Below are 25,266 nucleotides of genomic sequence, written 5' to 3' on the forward strand. Positions count from 1 at the left end.
AGGGGAGAAACATATATTAAATATATATATTATATTTTAAATTAAGTTACATATATTGAAAAAGGCTCAGAAACATTTCAAGTTGCATGAACATTTGATTTACATAATAAATGTGTGTAAGTAGGTAATATATTATAATGTGTATCCTACATCTATAATGCCAGGAGCCTATGTTCCAACTGGTTTTTAACCTAGATCAGATCTCTGAGAGTCTAAGGAGATTGAAGTATTAGCCAGTGTGTTGGGAGGTTATCAGTTTTGTTTAAAGCTGCTGCTGACTGTAATTTATATTTAATTTGTAATTTTAAAAAATTGAAAGGGTGGTCAAGGCTCCTATGAGGGCACATCTTATGGTTCAAAGTCAAAATAAATTGGATTTAAATGAACAGAATGGTTAATATGGGGTACATGAAGGGCATTACAGTTGGAAACAACCAAGGAAAAATAAACTATATATTCTTATTTATAAGACTTGAAAAGCCTTCCATTAAACAAACTATTTTAAAATTAGACTGGAGAATTAAATTTAATTCAAGATACTTTGGAGAAGGATGCTAAAATTAGATTGTGTGTGATCCTTGGCTATATGTATAGGTTTGGGATTGAAATTAGTCTGCATTATTCTAAATGCTACAGACTGAGGGGAGTAGCCGGCTCTACTTTAGTAACAACAAACATCAAGTGGATGAACATTCCTAAAGAGACAGTAAGTGTAAAGAAATGTTATGCTAAACTCTTTCCAGGTTCTGTAATTAACTTTCTGCATTCAGACTTAGCAACACCTTGCTTGCTGTGGAGAAACAGTGCCTGAAAGAAAAGGGGAGAAGAGTGCGAGGTTGACCAGAGAAATATTTTTGAAACTTAGCAAACCTCTGTCTGTAAATCCAGGAGTGGGTGGATAACATTAACATTTCCCAGAGATTAGTGATTATCACTACTTCAACTGTGGAATACAGGACTGGCTTGGGAGAAGAAAAAACTGAAATAGGATTTATTTACAGTATCTAACATCTCATATTTTCATATACAGTATGAGACATTTAACTTGTATTGCAGGTATTAATACATTCTTTCCTCCCCTCTCCGTTCATTGTGCAACATCGATAGCAGGGGCTTTCAGCTTTTTTTCATTTGTGGACCCCTAACATTTTTCCAATGCAGGTGCGGATCCCTTTGGAAATCTTAGCCTTTGTCCGCAGACCCTTGGGGGTCCGTGGACCACAGATTGAAAACTACTGGTCTATAGTAGAGCATGGTTTGTGTCATACACACAAACACAAAAACCAGATACATAGATTTCAGAGTAACAGCCGTGTTAGTCTGTATTCGCAAAAAGAAAAGGAGTACTTGTGGCACCTTAGAGACTAACCAATTTATTAGAGCATAAGCTTTCGTGAGCTACAGCTCACTTCCTCAGATGCATATCGTATATGCGTATCATATCCACGATATGCATCTGAGGAAGTGAGCTGTAGCTCACGAAAGCTTATGCTCTAATAAATTGGTTAGTCTCTAAGGTGCGACAAGTCCTCCTTTTCTTTTTGCAGATACATAGACAGGCACTTTCTTCCTAGGGGAAGAAAAGAAGGCATCATCATTTCTATTTCTCCTATTTTTTTCCTTTCCCCTTCCTCCTTCTCTTTTGATCTATATTTATAATATCATTTTTCCTGGACTATTGCAGAGGTGTGTATCCTAATGCTGGCTATGCCTGAGATTTATTAGTATAAAGTTTGGAGTATGAACTGCTTTCAGGACCAACCCTCCCCGTTCCCCCCCCCCCAAAAAGCTGAGAATGAATGTTTCTAAAGCCCTTTGAAGATGAAACGGTACTGAGGATGGTTATTTTAAAATGTCTGCTGGAGAAATGCTTCCCAAAGAGCCTATAAATAATATTCAAGTCTGAAATGGGCCTTACTGAGTGCTTCATAGCACTTGTTCAAAGCCACTTCCACTTTGCTCCCCAACCTTCCTCTTTCTTGCTGACTAGTGCTGTCTGCACAACCCATCCACTGGCAGTTGTAAGCCCCAGCCCCAGGCGCACTTCGCTCGGGGGGCGGGGGTTAAACTAATCAACCTGTTGCAGTGCGCGCCGGGGACCTGTTTTCCTGAGGTGCTTAGCTCGGAATGCGGGGCTGTCATTCCACATAACCTGGCCGGCTTCTCTCAGCTCCCCGCCAGCTGCCTCCCCACCGCGGGGGGGAAGGGCCGTGACCTTAACTTTGAGCCCGGGCACAACACCTAAAACGTGCAAAGCGCCTTGTTTCCACAGGCCCCCGCCCCCTGGCTGGCTCCGGCTGTCAGGAGCGGGGTACACGCTCCCGGCCCCAGGGAGGCGGGAAGAGGGCGGGCAGCTCGCTTCCCATAGGCCGCCCGGCCCCGCAGGGCCAGCCCCCTTGTGCCTAGCCAGGGTGGGGTCGGCTGAAATAGAGGCGGGCATGTGTCAGTAGTAGAGCTACCCCGGGCCAGGTAGAGCGGCGGGAGGCTGCGCTGGAGGCAGGGGAGTTGTTGCCGGGCTTGTGGGCTAGGGTGCGAGCGCCAGGGCACCAGGCTGGTCCCCGTGCCGCGGCAGCAGGGGGAGGTTGCGTGCCCGCTCCGCGGGGATCCCACTCGGCCATGGCCACACGGGTGCTGCCCATGAGCGCCCGCCTGGGTCCCATGCAGCAGCCCGACGAGCCGGTGTTCGCTCAGCTCAAGCCCGTGCTGGGCGCCCGGGAGGCGGCGATGTTCACGGGGGAGGATCTGAAGCAGCAGCCGGGCGGCGGCGGGGCCAGGATGCCGGCGGAGGAGATGGTGCAGGTAAGGCAGGAGAAGCCACTTGGGCGGGCCCCCCCCCCCCGGCCGTGCCCCTCGACGCCGGGCGCAGCCCGCACGGGCAGTGCTCGCTGGGTGGGGCAGTGTCAGGGGAATCAGGGCGGCGCCCTGCAGCGGGGAGCCCCCACCTGGGAGGGGATAGGAGGGAATGGGGCTGGAGCCCGAAGTCCCCTTTTGCCCCCCAGCTCCACCCTGTGTGGGGATGCGGCTGCTCCGCGTCCTCCCGGCTCGGCTGTGCCTCCAAGTGAGCTAGCCGCTCTGCTCCCGGTCCTGCGGGCGGGGACCCGGCCGGGCGCTGCCGCCCTCCGGCCGGGAAGCTGCTAAAAACCGAGGGGTGGCCGGATCGGGGCGCCGGGACTCGAACTTTGAAACCGCTCAAGGCGGTAGCTAGCGGGCAGGGGCAGGGGCAGAGCCGCCCCGTGAGAGTGTTGAAAGCTACAGCTGCTGCCGTTGCACTTGCCCAGCAGCAGAATTAGCGCAGCCGCCTGTCTCTCTCGCCCACGCACGGTCATGTTAGACTTGTCGGGACTTTCTGCGTGTCCCAGAAAACTGTTTGGCAACAGATCCACATGCAAACAGCTGGAAGAGCTAAAATCAGCCAGCGCCAACCGCAACCTGATTTTAGCTCAGGAACGGGCTTCGTTTGAGGCTATTTCCAGCCCTTGACTCTTTCATTGAATAGTTTCGTGTGCGGTTTATTATAGTGACTTGCCTTGTGTGGCACAAGTAGCATTGTATAAACGGAGCAGACAAGCCTGTGAGATCCTGAGCAGTTTGACAAACCTCTGCAGAGGCACCTTCCAAAGTGTATTAATAAGGGGGGCCCTGCCCTGGGATCTCAGCCGGAGTCGCTCAATCCCTATCTCCAATGTAACTAAGATTAAGGAAGAACTCTCCTCCCGAGAATTGATAAGCAAGGCAGTGAATATTAGTGGGACATATTTCAGTCTTTGTGGCTCAGCGATATCTTTTCAAAGAATACATGTTTCTGCCTTCAAAGCAAGCTGGCCTTGGCTTGTAAACAAGAGCTGGAAAAAGTAGCCTGGCACGTTAAGGACCGGTCTAGATCAAAGACAAGCGTTTTGTGTGTGTGGTGGGGTTTTTGTTTTTGTTTTTTTGTTTTGCTTTTCTTTCGGAAAGGCTCTTGAAATACACTTTTAAGCAGACTTTCCGTTTGTCAGCTGCTTTCTGTTTTTAGGGGTGCTAACCGGATTTGGTATGACTGGACTTTTTACAGGGTATGAGGGAATGTAGCATTTGCCCATTGGAGAGTACATGATAAATGTTTTACTGATGACTGTACCCGTAATGTATCAGGCTTTCACCACCCACGGATTCCCTACTACCACTGCACTAAGGGACTGATTTCATTGTAGGAATTAAAGATCTTTAAGATTTTGACCATGAGTAGAAACATGTTTATCATATTCTTAACAAATTATAGACTCTGTAGAAGTTAAAAAATTTATACTCTAGTCCAGAGGACTCTTTACACCAAATATATAGTAACTTAAAGTCATGGTCCTACCTCCTTGTTGTTCTGTATTGTTTATACCTCTTTTGGATTTTATTTCCAGTAGATAACTTTCTTTTAAGTTCTAAATCTGTCCTGAAGTATGAATATATATTATTTGAATTGTTACCCTTCAAATAGTCAGATGAGGGCATGGCTTTTACAGTTGACAATTCAAAGAGGTGTGTGAACTTCCTGTAAAAGAATGTCAATACGCTTCTTAGAATAATGGTGATATAGTAGAGTACAGGAATTGTAGGAATGAATTAATTTTTGTGTTACATTATCCTATTGCAAATATGATGATAAAGTATTTTAGATGATTACTCTTGTTCTGCATAAACCTTGTTCAGCGTGATTTGTTCTTGGAGTTGTTGATTAGCATATCAATTATAAAAGGCAGGGTTGTTTTACTATGTCTCATTAGTCTGACTATTTAAAACTTTCCCTGTGGAAGAGATGGGATTCATATAGCTATTCTAGTAAGAGCACTCATAAGGGTGTTTGGTTTTTTTCATTCTTTATGTCCCGTATTGTCTATGTTTGGTAACAAATCATGTGGATTATGTTTTTTGTTTGTGTTTAGACAAGATGTGAAATGGAGAAATATCTGGCACCTCAGCTTCCACCAGTTCCTGTCATCCCTGAACATAAAAAATACAGAAGAGACAGTGCCTCAGTTGTAGACCAGTTCTTCACTGACAGTGAAGGGTTGCCTTATAGTATCAACATGAATGTCTTCCTTCCTGACATTACTCATCTGAGAACTGGCCTATACAAATCCCAGAGATCATGTGTAACCCACATCAAGACCGAACCAGTTACCATCTTCAGTCATCAGAGTGAAACTACTGCCCCTACCCCCACCCCCACTCAGGCTCTCCCAGAGTTTACCAGCATCTTCAGCTCTCCCCAAACTCCCGATGTGAACAACATTTTCATCAAGCAGGAGCTTCCTACTCCAGATATTCATCTTTCTGTCACACCCCAGCAGGGCCAGTTATATCAGCTCTTGAGTTCACCGGATTTAGATATGCCCAATTCTACTACGCAGGCGGCAGTAATGGACTCTCTTAACAATGTTTCCATGTCATCAGCCATGGCAGGCCTTAACACTCTCTCCTCGGCTATTCCACAGACTACAATGAAACAATTCCAGGGTATCCCCCAATGCACATACACAATGCCAAATCAGTTTCTTCAACCACAGGTCACTTACTTCCCTCCTTCACCCCCAAGTTCAGAGCCCGGAAGTCCCGATAGACAAGCAGAAATGCTACAAAATTTAACCCCTCCTCCATCCTATGCTGCGACCATAGCTTCCAAGCTGGCAATCCAAAATCCAAATTTACCGGTGGCCATGCCAATAAATTCACAGAACATCCAGACAGTCAGATACAACAGAAGGAGTAACCCGGACCTTGAGAAGAGACGTATCCACTACTGTGATTATCCTGGTAAGCAGTTCCTCAGTTGTCAGCTATATTTGTTTAACCTCTCCTCAAAAACCCAAATATGTACCCCTCCTGCAGTCCATCCATTTTGTATGCTAGACTAAAAGATTAATCTAGCACCAGATGTTAATCATTCAGTCATGAAATATGTGATCCCAAATATAAAATGTCAACACTGTGCTAAATAGAAACTAGTTTCCTTTCAACTATAATTCAGGGTATGGTATCTTGAATGTAGTAAATGTTATAGTACAACAAATGCTGAATTAAAAAAAAATCAGTGTAGAACTATGGTAAATAACAGTGATATTGAGTAATACCCTGGAAAGATCAGACAGAGTCCTTTAGAAACATTTTAAAAAATGAAGTTCATCAGTGACATTCATATATCATTGAATAACAGGTGTGGCTTCATGTAGCAGATGTAATTTAAATGTGAACTCTCAATTGTATGTAGATTGTAGGAGCTATCCTTTTGTATAACATCCTAAGTAATTAAGGATTCCAGAATCTTAAGTATTGCTTTTTCTCTTGATTTATGTAAAGCAACCCCCTCACAAGAACTTTCTGTAGTAAATAATGTGAAATTTCAAATGATTGTACTGCCACAAGGTAGTAAGTTTAAATATTTTCAGAATAATGTGACTGAGTGACTTTATCAACAAACCTAGAGCATTACAGTCTCCCTGCTGATGTGCTTTCTTTTTTCTTTTTCCCCCAACCACTTTTTTCTTTTAGGCTGCACAAAAGTTTATACAAAGTCTTCCCACTTAAAAGCTCACCTGAGAACTCATACTGGTATGTACTTTCCTTGTTCATTCCTTGGTTATGAATCTTTAAAAAAAGCAAACGTGTTTGATTTGTCATCTTTTCTTTCTTTGATTTTGCAGAATGGGCTAGGTTCAATTAAATCGACCAACTTGGTCAATAAAATGAAGTTGCCTATTTATTCTTAAGATATTTTGTTTAGTTATTTGTTTCTCAAGAACTGAAAAGAAGCAAAATATTCCCTTTGAAACCTTCAATTTTTCTCTAAAACGCTTTTTTAAAAGGAAAAATTATTTTGATATGGGATTTTTTTTCTCCCGCAAGTCTTGAATCAAGCACAATAAATATGATTATCTCAGTTTATTTAATTAAATAAACAAGCTCTCATTTCTTTTGGCTTTAGTACTTTAAATACTAGTGCTGACAGAACTATTTTTTTTTTTAGATTTTTCTCCTTAGATTTCAGTAGAGCTCCAAAATTCTTCTCCATTTGCTCTTTCTCCAGCATTAAATGTGCATGTTTAAAAACCAAATACTTTTCTTTTTAAAAAAAATACAAACTTATCTCATTTTTATTTCTTGGTGAAGAGTTACTAAAGTGGTAAGAAAATTAAAAGCCGCGTTGAGGTGTTCAACCTATATAGTCATATCGTAGACCGAATCCTGTCTGAAACTACATGCATGCAATCTCAGGTAATGGACCCGCATAGGTATAAACTGAGGAGTGAATTTTGGTTCACTGACTCCAGTGTGAACTAAGGGTTCTCTACTTGACATGGATGGGTGTTACAAACACATATTGGAAAGAGATTGCTACCGTTCTGTCCAAACCATAGCTCAGTTTAGATGCATGTGTGGTGGTTTTTAAACCAAGTCTGACATCACAAGAGAACTGTTTAACAGGTTGGGATAATTCTTGTGCAGGGAACTTGGTTACAAAATTGTTTTTGCAGTTTAGCTGAACCTTTTGAAATGTAAATTACAAAGTTTTTCAAAGAAACCTAGGCTAAAGAAGCCACTATCTTCTTTAAATCTAGTTGCGGTATCTGTACTCCAATATGAAATACTTACACATGGACGCATGATCCTCAAATCAGAGTAACTTATGGTTCTACTTAAAGCAAAAGCCTTACTGTAGTAGGCCTGTCAACATTAAATTTGTACTGTGTGAATGACATGGTTTCTTTCATCTTAGTTTAAAAGCAAAAGTCAAAACAAAACTTAACATGAGCAATGATCTAACAAAATGTATTTCATCTCTATGGAAAAAGGCCTTGTATTCAACAGTTACTATGAGTGGATTGTTGGATTACTGTAAATATCTCCAGGCTAAATGTTACTATGGAAATCCAGTTTTCATAAATGGAGTAGTTATCTCTATTACAGCGACAGTAAAAATAAAAAGCAACTTTGCAAAGGTCAGTGCTCTCCACTAGCAATAGACTAAACAAGAATATTGTTACAATCATTTTGTGATACATATAATCACTCATTACCAGCTAGCTTAATGAGAGTAATTTAATTTTTTTAATGAGGATATAAACGTGACTAATATAATAGAATGCAACGTTCATCTTACTTTACAGATTATTTAGTAAGGAAAGAATGGGTGCCACTGCCCTGTTACTTTTAAACCAACATTAGATGGAAAATGTGTAACTTGTCATTATGCTGTGACTCTTGGAACAGACCAAAAAATAAAACTTAAAATGTAATTTTATCAAGTTATTTGTAAAAATGAAAATCACTCTTAAAATTTTCAGAAGTATGTGTAATTATTTTCATATCTTTAAATAGTATTGATTATTAAGAATTCTAAAATTAACATACTTCTGTTTATGTACAAGAATTTACCAAAGTTGTGATCATTAATACCTATTGCTATGGATGAGTAAGGTTAATGTTGCTTTCCACCTTTTTTACCTGTAGACATTTGACCTCAGCAGTGTGGCTAAGTGTACAAAGGTCAGGGAAGCTGATCTATTCATAGAAACAAGAATGCTGCTTCAGATAAAATCTAGTGAATTTAAGTAAGCCTTTAATACAAAGGGTCTTCTAGGGAGGGGAATGAAGGGATAAATTATCCAGAGTTAATGTACAAACATGTTAGTCCATTTCCTGTTACCTACCTTTTATTGTAGAGTATGAATAAGTCTGACACTTTCTCAATATCCATTTGAAAATCCAAGGTTTTTAAATTAAACATCCTTGTGTGCAAAGTTAAAGTGTCTGAACACAAGCACACCATTTAACATTTCCAGTGCTGTATAAATTAATGAACTGAAAGATTAAGGGCTAAATTCTGCCTTGGTAAAAGTGGCCATAACCTCAGGGAAGTCCATGGAGATCTACTAGGTGCCCAGTTCTCTCAGAAGTCAAGGGAATTTTGCCTTTGACTTCAAAAGGGAAATATCAGACCCGTTGCGCTTAATTTGTCTACGCGTTTGAGTTTGTCTGTATAAATTCCACCCTTACTTTGTGCGCACCCTTAAACCAATTGGATTTATGCAGTGCTATTAAACTTTCCTCTTTTAATCTTAAAAATACCTGTACTTTTATGGAGTAATTACCTTCAAAGTTTAAATTTAATAGGTGAGTCTCACCTAATCCAGTTTAATAAAGTTTTGTGTGATATTCTTTCAAATCCCTTAGGGGTGTAGCAGACCTGTTTATCTGGCTAAACCCGTTCTTTAGTAATCATGGACCACTGAAGTTGTTTTCTCTTTATTCTTAGTTTCTTGACGATACCTTTTAAATTGGCTGCAATCTCTCTCTTCCCAAACAGTCTCCACCCTCTTCAGCAATCTGTCATTTTAAAATTCAAAAGTGCCTGCAGCAAAGTTTGTCTGCCATTAAAAGTCAAAACAGACCTTATGCCTTTCCTTTGTATTGGAAAATCTCAGCCTTTCACGGTATTTATTTAGGAGTGTCTCCCTCCTGAATGGCTTTCAATGAGTTTAGTAGACATTCTTTGAGAACAAATTTAAGGGAAATCTTATTTCTGAAAGACGAATGTGAGCCATAGTCTGTTTCCTCATTCAAATATGAACTAATTGGCAGGTTCATAAGTCTCGTTTATGAGGTCATAAGAAATGGCTGAGAGTTTAGTGTCTTCTCTCCCCCCCCCCCTTATATTTTTCTTCTTAAAAAAGGGTAGGTCAAATCCAGCCCTGGCTTAAGAAGGTAAAGCTCCCTTCATTTTAATGGAGTTGTTCCAGGGACCTGTTTTCATTTAAAAAACAAAAAAAACACAAAAACCTTTAATCCTTTAGGTGACAATTGTATTCCAAAATAATCAAGTTACTGTGTTTGTTGTAGTTCCTGAAACCGGCATCTCTCTCTCAGGCTAGTTATTTCAGTTGTTTTAAAATTATGGAGGGAATTCTAACTGGTGATAAGCTGGTAGCCTCAGAATTGAACACAGGCAAACAAGCTGTTGTTGCCAAGTTACAAAGGTACAGAATGTATTTTTGTATCCTTCTCTGAACGATTTTGGATCAGGTGTCAAGTTCTCTTAGGTAACATCTTAAAAGCACTTCAGTGCATTATTTTACTAGAATGGATTAGCATTTGATCCTCCATCATTAGCTGATTTAAAACAAGTATGTGCTAGAATACATACAGGAGCATCTTTCAGTATAGAGAGGTTTCTTCAACCTCTTTATAATAGGGATTTTTCTTCTAAAATACATTGACCTATTAGTCATAAGACAAGTTTAGTTCCATAACTTGTATTGTGCAACCAGCATATAAAGCATGTTTTTTTTTTAAAACACCTGTATTATAGGCTACACTATAGTAAAATTAGTTGTTCATGCTAGTGCCTTAAGGTATGTGCCCAACTTGAAAAACTTGTCAAATGTCAAAGAAAAGCAGATAATTGTGCATTATAAATACACTCTATTAACTTTCTTTCATGTTGCTTGAACATACGTCAACAGCTCCCCCATTAACAACTCTACCGTGTTTCCCCACCCTCTTTTTTTTATCCCCCCCCCCTCCAGGTTGTACTGATATGCTTGTCTTTTTAAAAACTGAAATCTGAGTTCTCACCTGTAGACTCCAGTGCTTCATTTCTGTGAGCAGCTGCACGTTTCAGAGATGTATTCTCTTCTATTTAGAGGAAACGCTGTCACTGTTTTGTACACCTCAGGGTACACACTGAGGATGTTTTTTCAGCTGCATATTGGTTTTCTGTACATAGTCTTTGTACAGGCATGTTCTCTGATCACATGTTGGGTTTTCCATTAATAGTTTTGCAGTTAATGTTAGAAACTATTTCATCTCTCTATCTATAGATCTAGCTTGTATGTGGTGATGGGAAGTGAAAGCCTAGATACCGCAAGAGAAATGGCATTTCCTTAAATGAGATTAAGTCAAAATACTTCAACATCGCTAGTTATGTCAAATGCTTATATTGGCTTGGGACAACTGTTAACTTATTCAATGCCTCAAGATGTTAAGCTTGCTTTTTAATATATGGCTTCATGTCAGTAGATCCAAAATTGGACTGATGGTCAGTCATAGTCAGAACCAGTGGTGGACAACAGGCTTTGAGCAGCCCATAGGAATTTATATCTTCAATTTACCAGACCTATACATGTCTGTGTATATTTTACCTGGTACTGTTTATAAACTACATGTGCGCATGAAAGGTGCTGTTGAACTGTGGGGAAATTGTGTGATTGATTTTTTTGGAGGTGTACATTTAGTCCAAAATGTGCATATGTGACAGTCAGTCACTTGTTAATATTTTGATATTAATTTCAATTACTTTTGAGTCTCTTTGCCTTTTCCCTGCTTCACTCCATTTTCCCCCTTCGATTCTGGTTTTTTCTTTTTCATCATTTTAATCTTACTTTAATGTTTAGTGATTATTCTCTTCCCTCCACCCCCACCTTTCCTATTTCTTTCTCTTCCTCCTTTCCCAAGTATCCTTTTCTATCTTATCTATATCTCTCCCTCTGCAAAACATGCCCAGCTCTCCTGCAGTCCTTTTTGTAAATGTATCTGGGGAAAGGCAAGAAGTCTGACAAGAGGGTCACAACTGCCAGTGGCTTTACTGCCTTCTTATTAGAGGGGCCAGTTTTGTTTTTCCTCCACTTCAGCTTAGGCAGGTCAAGGATTTCTTCACAGAGAAGGCTAGTAAGAGGGAGCCCAGCAGTAGTTGGGAATTTTTCTTTTTTCCTTCTCACCACTCAAGGGAAAGGGGCTTATGAGGTTCAACCTTCCAAAACAGAGTGAGCATTATGGTAAGCATTCAGCTTGCTTGGCTTGATCTTAGAAACAAAGACAATGGAGAATGCAGGAGAGGTAGGAGGACTAGGTGCTGGCTCCTTCCCCAGAAGTGACTTGTATGGCCCTGATCACCCTAGTTATGAAGCACCTAACAGGAAATATTACGTTTCACAGCATCCTTGTGAGGTAGGGAAGTGGTATTGCCCACACTTTACAGATGGGAAATTAAGGCACAGAGCAAAAGGGTGACAAGCCCAAGGTCACACAAGAAGTCTGAGTTTGGAATTGATCCCAAATCTTTTGTGCCTTAACCCACAGTGCTGTCCTACCAATATGCTGACTTCATTTGTAACATCTTGGAAAGTAGCACCCTAGATGCACTCGAGCCACAGAGCAGAAGAGGCTAATCTCAGTCATTAATACTCCTTATGTGCTTGACTCTTGTAATTATCAGCACTTTAGTTTTTCAAAGAAAATTACTTAAAATGTGTGAAATATGGTAATTCTTATCATGGAGATCTTTTGGGGCCTGCCTCTTGGAAATGGCAGTAAAAGGGTTTCATTTTTATTCATATACTCTTCAGGGAAAGATTTTTGGTTTTTCCCTGTTAGAGATAACACTTTAAAGTTGATTTATGTAAACCATTGTCATTAATAGACTAGAATAATGAAAAGTGGAGCAAAGTTAAAATACTGTGGACAAACTGATCAGCAGATGTTTAGGCAGAAATAACTTGCTCAAAAGAGCAGTTAGGCAGTAGTGGAGAGTAATTGGTATCTTTTATTTGAGTTTTGCATAAATCCATTAGTTACTTGTGGGAGAAATGGAAAAGCATCACCATCCTGTAAAAAACCAGTGTTTTGGGGAAAGTAACATGTCTTTCAAACTCTTCATGAATGACTGTAGGCCATGAGGGTTAATTGATTTGGTTCTTTATCTCCAATTATGGCTTTAGTGAAATATGTTTTACCATATTGTGCACTTTTTTAAAGCAAAGTCTTACCAACATAGGCTTGACTCTCTGATATGACTGACTCAGAACACTGTAATAAAGCTCCCACTGTCCAGGTACAATTTTATAAAAAATTAATTCAAGTAGGTGTCAGGTGAAGAGCAGTCATGTTAGATTTTTAGATTTTTTTTTTTTTTTTAGTCCAACAATTTCTCTTCTTGATTAAAAGCCTAGAAAGTCTCTCTAAGCATGAAAGCTTAAAAACTTTCTGTCAATTGCTCCCTGAGAGGATTAAACTTCATTTCCAGGATATTTGATTCCTGATAAGGCAACTGTTGACCTAAGAGACTGGCTTTAAATATAGTTCATTTTGAGGCTGACCAACACATGCTAATACAGTTGAAGATTCACAGCAATTGCCAGTGATTAAAACTTTCCATTATTTGATTAGACATTCCATATTGTAATTGTCTGAGCTTGACTTGGACAATTGAATCTCCTCTAGTTCCACAGAATATATTCTGGGGTGAATGTTGTTGGTTGTTTACTAGCTGACATGAACCTCCCATTGGTGAAAGATTAGAAACATTTAAGTAATGTCCTAGTTTAGTCTGAGTATCTTGGTAGCAGCATTCCTGTCCTGTCAGGCTGCATTATTTATATTCAGTGATCTCTAACAACTCTGATTAAAGACACATTAAAACCTTTCATTTGGCAAGTATACAGTACTTAGCCTTCAGTTAAAGAAGGCTTTAACTTACTGTTTTGGTAATTTTTTATATACAGATAGTTGGTGGCGATCTTAAGGATCATAGTATAAACTTATTACATTCCATTAAGGGGAAACCTCTTACCCTACAAGTGCCAGAGCTGTAGGTGTGAAAACTCCAAAGCAGTTCTGGCAACCATACCATGCATGAGGAAACCCTCTTCTCCCATATGACATGTAAATACACACACATAGCAGATGGCATGGATTATTATAAATCCACTTTTTAAAAATTAGCATTCTCTGCCTTTTGTTTGCATATATTCTTGAGGCGAGACCACCTCTGCTAAAACAGAACGTTATACCGGAGAGAAAATAAACAACTTCACAAGTCAGTCAAGATTCCTCAGTAATCCTAGAGCTGAATGAGACAACACTTAACAAAATAAGAGTGCTTCAGAGCATTGGGGAATTCTGAATGTTTATTCGTTGATGAGGAGATAATGTCTTCTCTATGTCTGTAGTCACAAAGAGAATAACGTTTTTGTGCATATCCACCTTCTTCAGTTACCTAATACTAACTTTTTTCTTGTCTCTACACATTTTGTGATAGAAGGAAATCAAAATATTGGTTAATTAACCAGTAATTGGATCTTCCTCCCCCGTCAGCAAGAGTAATGCTTCCTGTCATATGGTTCTAAAATATTGTATTTATTTGATTAGCACCTTTCAAGTAGTGTTATACTGCACATTAAAAGGAAACTTAAAAGTGTGTGTGTATGTTTTGTATCTGGTAAATTGTCATGGCTGGAAACCTGCTATATTCCATAGGAGAGCTGGGGTAGAGACAAATACACCAGCAACTACTTCTAGTCCAGTCAGAGAGGAAGGCTTAAAATCATTACACCATATTATACAGAAAAGCTATTTCGGGTGAACTTGAAAAAGATTAGTTCTAATCTTTCTGTCAAGGCCTCAACGTATCTGGTAACTAAAGCAAACTGGCTCTAGAGGTGGAAGGATATGAAAACTAGAATCCTAGAAAAGTTCTAAAACACACAATCTAGTTTCTCTTAAAATTAATGAGTAACTAGGTCATTTTATTGTTTTACTGCTGTTTTTCCTTGAACATGCTTACTATATTGTTTATCCATTGTCCCCTCCCCCACCATTCTGTCTTGTCTGAAACTAGCTTGGAGTAGGACCCAGGATGAAGTTCTGGCCTTTTTCGAAGTCACTGGGAGTCTTTAATGGGGTCAGGATTTCACCTTTATGTCCTCTCATCTGTACTGTGAGGCACCTACCACACTTTTCGGAATTGTCAAATATAAATAATGGACAATCCTTTGACCAGTATAATTCACTCATAATGTGGCTGTTCCAAACATGTGGTGGTAAATTGCTTATAACACATTTTGTGCTCTGCATGCAACAAAACACAGGACAGTGGGGTAACATTTCAGACCCTCCTCCCTCAGTAGTCTTACTTCATGTACACTTGCAGGCTATGGCCAAAATTTTCAAACGTGCTTACTTAAAATTAAGCTGTATGGTTTGGTGTGTGTGGTGTGTTTAATTTTATTTTCTTCCCCTAAGGTACTCTGCACTAGAACTGGTTGGGAACTTTTTGATTTTTGTCGAGGAAATGCTCATTTGTTGAAACCAAAACTGTTTGAAAAACAGGATCTGGTTGGATTTCCCAACTTGAAAAAATGTTTTGGGGGGGGGGGGAGAGGAGGAGGAGAGAATTGAAATTGTCAAAAACAAAACATTGACATTTTCTATAAGAAAATTTCCAATTTTCCAGTTTGAAATGACTTTGTTTGGAAACTTAAACTAATTTGAAAAGTTTAAAAGGATTTTTTTTTAAAAGTCAACATTTTGAAATGGAATGTTTTTAAATCATCAAAACAAAATGTTTCAATTGACCTGAACTGGGTTTTCAGGTGGAGAAAGGGAATTCGTTTTCTATTTATGAATGATTTTGACTTTTCATCCCAATTCACGGTGGATAAGAAAATGTTCTAACTGTCAAATATGTGTGAGACGAGAACCGTTTTCCACCCAACTCTACTCGGTGTCCACAGTTCAAGTGGAAACTAGTGGGAGTTATTGAATGCTCAGTGTCTTGGGAAAATATGAATTTAGTTGCCTGACTGTAAGCACAGTGAAAAACTTGCCCTGTAATTTTTAGCTTCTTTTTTTAAAGATAAACCCAGCTATATAAATAACTCTTTGATTAAATAGTCACTTATTTATTGTTTTTTTTAAACAGAAGCATATTTTCTTGTATTGTCAATGGGAAATTCATTAATTATTTGGTGTTTTTTTTAAAATGGTGTTTTTGCTGACGATTTTAATAGAGCAGGGCTTCTCCTCTCCCACTGGTGACTGAATAACGTAGAGTTGGCATCTACAGCAGTTGCTTACGTAGAGAAGTAGTATTAGGATGATATTCAATGTATTTTTAGTTTTATTTTAATGTGATTTAGCCTTTTAAATTAAGGAGGGCCACCTCCATGTGACCAGACTGCTCTCTTGCAGTGACCAGCAAGGGCTTTGTTGGCCAAAGTTTGGGAATCACTTGGGCAATGGGGGAGGGGTGTGTGAAGTAACAGAGAAGGCTTGCATACTCAGTAGCATGCCTCCTATGGACATCAAAGCCTCCTTTTGACATCTCTCTAACCTTTACACCATTAATATTTGCTTTAAAGACAAGTGAGTTACAAGAAAGTTTTCAAGTTACATTTTCCTTATCACTGGAATTGCTTTAGGAGAAAGCACTTAGCAAAACTAGTTTAATGTTCAACAAAGTTTTTTAAACACTTACACTAAAGTGCAAGGTTGTTTCACGTCCCAGACAATCTTTTTTGCTAGAGAATGGATACATATTTAACAGTTGAGGAACTTAAAATACATTTTGTGATGTGGATGCCTAACAAAATACTTAAAATCAGTGATACTGGAAAGAGATGATGCAAAAATCCAATTAAATGTATGAAACCTCTATCCTGTTGAAACATAATTCAACAGAAAGCAGTTCTGCTTCCCAGAAGAGCTGTGTATAATATTTCTGGCTTTGGAAGAAAGGCCTGGAGTGTGCTATTTGGCTAGAAGTCGGTACCAGCTTCCTCCATGGTGTTTTACTTGAACAGTGTTGACATTTTAACAAATCCCATGGAAGCTCCCCTGAAGTGGAGGAGTTAGCTGTTTTTTTGCTTTTACAGTGAAATATTTGTTTGATAAAGTGATCATGTTCCAGTAACTGAACTATAGTACATTAGTATTTGATGACCAATGGCGTTCTTGGTTTACCATCCTATAGAAGTTCTAAACTACTTGAGGAAACCAAATATTTCTGAAACTGTACAGCTACTGTATTGCACACAATTGTTAAAGTAAACAAAACTTGCATTACTATGTAGCTAATGAAAATAGTGGATAAAGCATTGAATGTTCCTTGGCTTATTTTTTTTGTTTAAATTCAGTATAGCAAAGAACCAGAATGACTTTTTAAAAAATGTGTAACTTGAGGAATCTTTTTTTCCCCTTGCCACAGGCACTTAAATAATTCTTCCCACTAAATATGACAAACGTGTGTATGGGTTGGGAAGGATGAAACAGTACCAGGGCTAGTTGTTCTTTTGCTCTCCTTTTTAAACAAGTTTTTAAGCTCTGTCTTCACTTGCCTCTCCCTCCCCACACCCAAAAGAAAAACATTTCAAATTGATTCACTTCAAGAACTTTCCAACAGAAACTAGCATCACAAACATAGATTATTATTATTTTTTTTTTCAGTATTTCACCTCTTAGATTTCTCCAGAATAAGCTGGGTCTTTATACTGGAGCTAAAAATACATCTTCTAGTTCTCAGTTCCCACACTGCTAGCCATAGTAGGGGTGAAGGGCAGTGTTATGGCTTTAATTTCTAGTACATAAAAGTAGTAGTGTTCAAAACAAACTCTGTGAGGTGCTTGTGAAATGCCGACAGACCCTGGTCATTGGCAGACAGGATCGAACCAGGGACCTTAGTGCATGAGCCTCTACAGCATGAGCTAAAGACCAACTGGCTGTTAGGTAAGGCTGTAGGGCAGACTCCTTTTATCTCTCTAAGTGGTCTTGGTGCCACTAGATAAAGTGCAACACCACAGCCAGGAGGTGTGGGTTACACTTACTCAGTCCCCTTCATGCATACCCTCAATGAAATTCTTCACAGCTCAAGTCTGGAGAAGCCAGGGTGGGGCTATGACAGCATGGGGAGGAGCAGCAGCACATAGCTCTCTAGGCTGCCATCGCCATAACCTGCCATGTTATGAATCTTCCCACAGTCTTGTGACATAAGATGACATAACCAGCAGCAATGAGGGTAGGCACTGGGAACAGCTGATGTTCCCCTGGAAATCTGAGGTGAAATCCAAGACCCGCTGAAGTCAATGAGAGGTGTGTGGGTTTTTTGTTTTTTGCTGTTGACGTCAATGGAATCAGGATTTCACAGGGATATTTAGTAATTTATGCCCAACAAGGCCACATAAATTACTGCTGTCCAGAATATCGGTAATTTATGCACTACAAGACTGCATACTACTATTTCATCCCACCAGCAATACATGTGGGTTTGGCTTTGGTGGTATGCACAGTAGACACTAGCTACACAAGCGGTTTTGCAGATGTGTTCAGTGTGCTGCAGTGCAGGCATGCATAAAACTCCTGATACTCCACCCCACCTCTGCAGGAATAGCAGCAGCATTGTAAATCGTGGCCACTTTTAAAACCAAACCCACTTTGCCTGCTGGGAACTACAGCTTGTTGACATTATTGAAATTTTAATGAAAAATATTGTTGACATTTCAGTGGAGGGAAAACTGGGGGGGAGACTGGCCAAAGGGTCAAATCTGATTGAGGTGAAAGAAACAGGAATTTTTCTTTAAATCAAAAATTTCTCTTCTGTTTTTCTAGCAGGGTATAGAGCTACCTCTTAAATCTCTTCCAACTGGTGGGGTCCTTCTGAACTTATTTTACCACCAAGTGGCAAGTAACATAGCTCTTAAAACTGAACTGAAAACAGAAGTGACTTTTGATATAAACATCAAATTTAGGAACAGTGGAGAAATTTTTGTCTCTCTTTCACCCCCTCACCGGACCCCCAGTCTATGTAGATATCCACTGCCTCCCTTCCAGTTAGTAGAACACTCCTCCCCCCTTTTTTCCCCCAAATCAGCCCCATCCCACTCCCAAAACAAAACTAACTCTTTAAAAAAAAAAAAATCCTCAAATGATGGGTCCTTCCCAATGAGATGTCTCCCACTCTGCTGCTATCTATGGGGCAAGGCTGGGAAAACTGAAGTGCTGAGTACAAGAAGGCAGCCTTTAATACAAGACTATATTAAAAGAATACATGTATCTACTAGACAGCCACACTATCTAGGTTGCTATTTTATTTTTTAAAATCTAGTCATAAGCAAAATAAAACATCTGTTTAAAAAGTCTGAAGTCAGATCACAAAAAGCTTAATAATGTCATTCTGAAAGAAAGCACATCTGTTGAGCTCCACAAAAGAGGTATGCTTATGTTTCTGTTTTACCACAAAGCAGACCTACAAGTGGCCTCTTCTGTGTCCATGTCCTCTGCAATGTTCTAAAGATTGCATTAATAACCATGGAGCAAGTTATAGGAAGACCCAGTGTAGATATTGGAAGGATGATTACTGTACTGCAAAAGGTGCTGTAGTGGACTCCAGCCATTATACCTCTGGGATTCTAATACATTAAGTCAACTGGCTTTTCTGGTAATGGTAGTGCTTCACTTGTCAGGTTTAGACAATATTATTTTATTTTAATCTACAGTATGTCTTCTCTGGGACAGAGGTACAATCACAAATGATGCCTTACCGTGCTCATTGGTCACAGTCATACAGAGCAAATACTGAGCTATAACTGGTTGCAGCCTAAACCATCTTCCATTGGAATGGAATGGACATCAATGGAAAGAATCTCATTAGATTCCTAGGAGCTGAATCAGGCCATAGGTGCTAACCCTGTGGGTGCTCAAGGGCTGGCGCACCCAAGGGGAAAAATTGGTGGAGGCTCTGCACCCACCAGCAGCTCTGCCCCAGCTCACCTCTACCTCTACTCCACCTCCTCCCTGAGTGTGCCGCTGGGTCCTGCTTCTCCCCCCTCCCTCCTAGCGCTTGTGCTGTGAAACAGCTGTTTTGCATGGGAAGCCTGGGGGGGGGAGGAGGGGGGCAAAGCCATGTGCTTGGGGGAGGAGGTAGACCCAGGGCTGGGATTTGGGCAGGGATCCAATAGGGGTGGAATTGAGGTGCGGGAGGGGGCAGGGCGCGAGCACCCACTGGCACAGACAAAAGTTAGGGCCTGATCTACAGGCGCCAAGTGTGCTTCTTTTAAAGAATGATACACTTCAAGGATGATAGTGATATCAATAAATCTTGGTTATCTCACGCACTAAGAAATTGCTGGTTTTTCTGTTTGGTTTTTTTGGTGTAGGTTCTGTTCAGTGTGAATGTGCTGCCAATGTGGAGTTACTTCCCATTCATAAAGATGGGGGTAGTCTCTCCTTTTGCAGTAGGTGAAGAGTTTAGTTGAACATAAAAGGCATCAAACTCTACAAGCAGGATGGATTTTATGATTGTTTTAAAAGGGATTTAGCTCTTCTGCGGTCAAACAATAGAACCTTAATTTTTGCTGAATTGCTTAATCTTCTGACATGGGGGTTCTCTCAGTGTTCTCTGGGCTGTTGATAGTGCAAAACAAGCTGTCTGGTCACATGGTGCTGGCTTTCTTACTTGTTTCCACCTGCTAAACCTACATTAAAATACTTTCCAAGTAGCTGTAGTTGGTTTGTGAGGATTGTTATTGGATGTGAACAGGAGTGGGGAAGGTCCATGTGATCAAAACTAGGAGGAAGGTGATGCACAACATACTCTGGATGGGATTTTCCAAACCACTTGGCACTGGCCTAACTCTGCTCCCATTTGTCAATGGAGCTTTTACCATTCACTTCAATGGGAGCACAGTTAAGTCAAAGCTGAGTGTTTTAATAAATTCCACCTTCTCTCTCTGTTAACATGTGGGTTACTTGTAACACTTTTTTAAAAAAGTAGAATTCGAGAGCCCTAATCTAAAGACACTTTGATATGAATGTAGAGTAGTTCAGTGTATATCACTCTAGCAGTGATCCTATAAATAGGCAATCCTAGCTCTCCGTTTATATCAAAAATATGTTGTCTTTTTAGAGTGACATCACATACATGACAGTTGCAAAGCAGATAAATGTTTTGTTGTTTAACTGGTTCCCTGTTGTAGAGAGAAATCACCTTAAGTTTCTGACTTGGTATTTCCCCAGTATTTCAACAAACATAACTACAAATTATAGGTGTGCTGAAAAATGTCCCATTTTCAATCCTGAAATGGATTAATGCAAATACTTGAGGTATTTTGGTCAACATGTTCAAATCTAGCTGCCTGAAGCTGGGCATTTCAATCTATATTAAGCGCTTCTATAAATGTGGTCAGATTTTTTTTTTTTTTTTTTCCCAGAGATGCTGTGCACTCTCCACATCCATGTAAGTTAATAGAAGTAGCAGGGGCTTGGCACCTCTGAAAAATCTGGCTGTGTAAGCACCTAATTCTAGACATCCAATTTTGAAAACTTGGGCCTGAGTCTTTTAGATATTTTTCCTCTATATACAGCTGTCCTGAGCCAGAAGGCCACAAGATTTTATTGCAGTTATTAGTTGACTTTTTTTTTATTTTAGAAAATATTATCCCTGTTGTATTTGTTACTTTAACAGGGTCCATGACCCGCCCCTCTTCCTGGGACCCGCTTGCTGCCCCCAATAAGGCTCGGAGAGGCTTCAGGGTTGTGCAACACCCATGTCTTTATTTACCTACAGTTATCCCACCACCAGTGTCTGTTTACAAGATTTACAGGATTATTTAACCTCCTTTTACAGGCAGAGTCAGCCTTCAGCTAGGAGTCCTCCCTTCCTGCTCCCTCCCAGCCTTTATAGCCCTTGGCTTGTCAGGCCAGCAAGTGTTGCCAATCCTCAGGCCAGCATCAGGCCTTCTCCATCAGCCCCAATCTGTTTTTCCTGATTGGAGCTGACTGAGCAGGGGCTAATTAGGTGCTTTTGCACCAGCACCTTGCTACAGTTACATACTGCATAACCAATTCTAGTTTTACTTACATATCGGAAGCTCTTAAACCTCTATATTATAAATAATCTTTCTCCCCATTTAAACTAGATCTTAAAAATATATTTAATGTATGAGTCTTGTAACTTTTTAATAATTTGTATATTAAATCGGAGCAGATTATAGTATCATGCTCTCTACCGCCTCTCATGGGGGGGAGGGGCAAGAGTATAATTTTTTCAATTCCATGTAGTAATTTTCTAGGTGTATATTTTTTACTTTTTGTAATTTAGGTAAATAATTTAGTTTGTTTACAGGTCTCTGCAGTGGCATCAAGAACAAGAAATTTCAAGAACAAAATTCTGTGAACTTGTAGCAAAGATTAACTTGCAAGTATTCAGTATAGCTGTGAATCAGGAACTATGAGCACTCCCCCAGCCCCTTTAAAGTGCAAACTATTGGCGTTTAGAATGAGTTCTCGTTAATTGTTTTTCTTCTGCAGAGTCACAACTAACCATCTGTTTCTGTGTGTTCCCAATGTTTCAGGGGAAAAGCCATACAAATGCACATGGGATGGCTGCGACTGGAGATTTGCTCGCTCCGATGAGTTGACACGCCACTACAGGAAGCACACCGGGGCCAAACCTTTCCAGTGCGCTGTGTGCAATCGTAGTTTCTCTCGGTCTGACCACCTGGCTCTGCACATGAAGAGACATCAGAACTAAACACTGGGTTCGACGTGGAGGCTGTCTGTATCTATGCAATTTCCAAGTGACTCTCAACATGTGGTTAGAATTAATTTTAGTTTTTGACTATGGACTATCCATAAAGTCTCCAAAGAAACTGGAAATGTATATTTTGTATATTTATGAGGAAACAGGGAAGACACTATACCACAGTACCAGAGTGTTCAGTCATTTATTTTGTTTGCTCTGATCATGTATATGACTTTAGTCAGCAGGTTTCATCTCAAGTATTATGTCTCAGCACATTGCATCATTATAGATTTTTTTTTCTTACGGTGTTTTGACCAAAGCACTATCATTACTGTGGCAATGTTTAGTAAATGAATTAATGGAAGGGCATAGATGAATGAACACAGAGGACAAGCCATGAATTGGTCTGTCAGGTTTTTACTGGACATATTTAGTACTTGTGTGGTTTTTTTAAATGTTGTCTTTCTATGGAGATAAAATATATAGAAAACTTATAAACAGCCATAGAACAAAAAGTTTGTTCAGTATGTTGCATGTTTGCTATGACAACGATTTTGTAAATATGCAAATCAGCTTTTAAGGTTTATTACAAAAGTTTTCTAGAAATCATCTGAAAATTCAGACATTGTACATTTGATAATATGGCACATTTTCAATTAAATTTATTTAAATACCTCTCAAAACATTACCAACTTAGTTTTATTTTCTGAAGAAAAGTGAACTAGCCATTTGGACATTTTGTACCTGTTAACATAAATGTTGTGCACTGAATATTCAAAACACAATTGAGTTTTCAAAATGCTTAAAAGGGCAAAACATTTAGAATGAACTGCAAATGTTGGAAGCTTAAATAATGAGGATAGTTACAATATACAGAATGTTAAACCTCTTACTAAAGCTAAACTTAGTATCGCTTTAAAAAGAAGGATTTAGGATGCAATTTTCATAGACTGACATGTTAATCTGGTTTAGCACTAGTATGATCTAGTTTCATGTGGATGTTGCATGTAATTTACCAGAAGGTAAAGGATATAGTAATTTTTATTTAAAATTACAGTGCAGTTTAGTTAATCCACTGTTAACATTGACACACACCAGACAAAAGTCACTGCTGACATAAATAGATGCAACTGAAATCAAAGGAGTTCTACTCTTTTATGCCAACAGTGAATTTAGTCCACAGTGTTTGGTCTGGAAATAGGAAATGAAGGGCCAAAAAATGAGGTTACACTTCCTAGGACTTGGCCAAAATATCTACAACATAAAGGAAACAACTAATACACATACACAATTCACAAGCTGTGATTTCATGCTGTCAACCAATAGGTGGAATAAACAATCAAAAAGCCAAAAAAGGGTCTCAAAGGAAAACATAGCTTTGTTAAAACTATTGTTTGTCTTTTTTATTTATTTTGTGGTATATGGTAGACATTTTTTAAGACCATTTTACATACACTTGATAAATTATAGTTTTTGTTATAGTTAGAAACATTGCTCTTAATTGTAAATAGTTGACAAATGATGTAAATAATTTTGTAAGGCTTCAAATGTTTATACATGGAAACACATGCATAAATTGGTTACTGTTTTGCTTCTTTTTACCTACTCCCCGCTCCCCCTTATTTTTGTATTTGTGGTATTTCCTATGCAAATGATGGAGCAAACAGCTGTATAGTTGTAGGATGTTTTGAGAGAGAATGAAATGGTTTATATATAAAGACAATTTTTTGAAAAATAAAATAAAACCAAGTGCCTAAAATGAATATGCGTGAGTGTTCTCTGTATAGCTCCTTACCAGTGACTTTGCATATTGATTTTCAAATAATAGAATTCTTAGAGGCAACACTGTGTGTCCTTCATTGCAAGGACCATCATTTTCTGCTTGGAAAGTACCTAGCACTTCTTGGGCACCACTACAATTGAAATAGTACATATGAAGTGATAAGAGCTAGCTTTATGGTGCTATTATTTTATTTACATCTGTTCTGCAGCTCTGTCAACTTTATGTGAAAGGTATATACTGTTATCCACCATCTTCTCTCCATTTCAGGATCTTTTCCTATTGAAGGAGAGGCTTAGTCACCTTTTAAAAATATATAAACAAATGTGTACATGCAACTAATGGGTTAGACCCATTTTCTGTGCTTCTTTCTGTTCAAGAAAACCAGTACTTTCCGGAAGGAACACCAACTACAATAGAGCTGACCCTGTAGATTTTTACACTTACAGCATCTTAATGCAAAGATCTCTAATGACTCAATCCTCTCACCCTATTCTATCCCATAGGGGTGGTGGTTATGTAGATTACAAATGAGCAAACAAAGACACAACAGCTAGGGAGTTCCTTCCAAGGTTCTGGAAGGATGAGAAATTGAATCCTGACATCTAAGTCCTTGCTCCAATCACTGAAGGCACAGCTACATTTGAGAGTTTACAGCAGTGCAACTGCACTGATGCAGCTGCGCCACTGTAGGCTCCTTAATGTAGCCAACTCCTGTTGGCTTACCTACTGCAGCCCCTTTGAGTGGGAGAAGCTCTCCCACCAACATAGCACTGTCCACACCAGCACTTATGTCAGTGTAACTTGTCATTCAGGGGTGTGATTTTATTCACACCTGTGAATGACAAACTAGTGTAGGCTGAGGGCTTGTCTCCAGTTACCAGGTGATCAATGCACAGTGATCAATCCACTTGGGGTTGATTTAGCAGGTCTAGTGAAGACCTCCTAAATCGTCCACCAATTGCTCTCTTGTCAACTCGGTACTCCACCAGAACTAGAAGCATAAGGTAAGTCAATGGGAGAAACTCTCCCCTTGACCCCATGCAGTGTAGACATGGAAGTAAGTCGACCTACGGTACATTGACTCTAGCTACATTATTCACATACCTGAAGTTGCATAACTTAGGTCGACTTAGCCCCATAGCCTTTGTCATACTCTATATCCTAA

General features: G+C 39.6%; 1 protein-coding gene across 1 annotated transcript; it reads left to right on the plus strand.

The window, feature by feature from the left end:
* Positions 1 to 2,465: 2,465 nt before the first annotated feature.
* On the plus strand, positions 2,466 to 24,066 carry KLF5 (KLF transcription factor 5). The gene is made up of 4 exons (XM_073325899.1): positions 2,466 to 2,799; positions 4,914 to 5,784; positions 6,520 to 6,579; positions 22,149 to 24,066. The coding sequence occupies exons 1-4, from the start codon at positions 2,617 to 2,619 to the stop codon at positions 22,325 to 22,327; spliced, it is 1,293 nt and encodes a 430-aa protein (XP_073182000.1). The 5' UTR covers positions 2,466 to 2,616; the 3' UTR covers positions 22,328 to 24,066.
* Positions 24,067 to 25,266: the final 1,200 nt, after the last annotated feature.

Source organism: Lepidochelys kempii, chromosome 1 (genome assembly GCF_965140285.1).
Source record: "Lepidochelys kempii isolate rLepKem1 chromosome 1, rLepKem1.hap1, whole genome shotgun sequence".
NCBI classification, from domain to species: Eukaryota; Metazoa; Chordata; order Testudines; family Cheloniidae; genus Lepidochelys; species Lepidochelys kempii.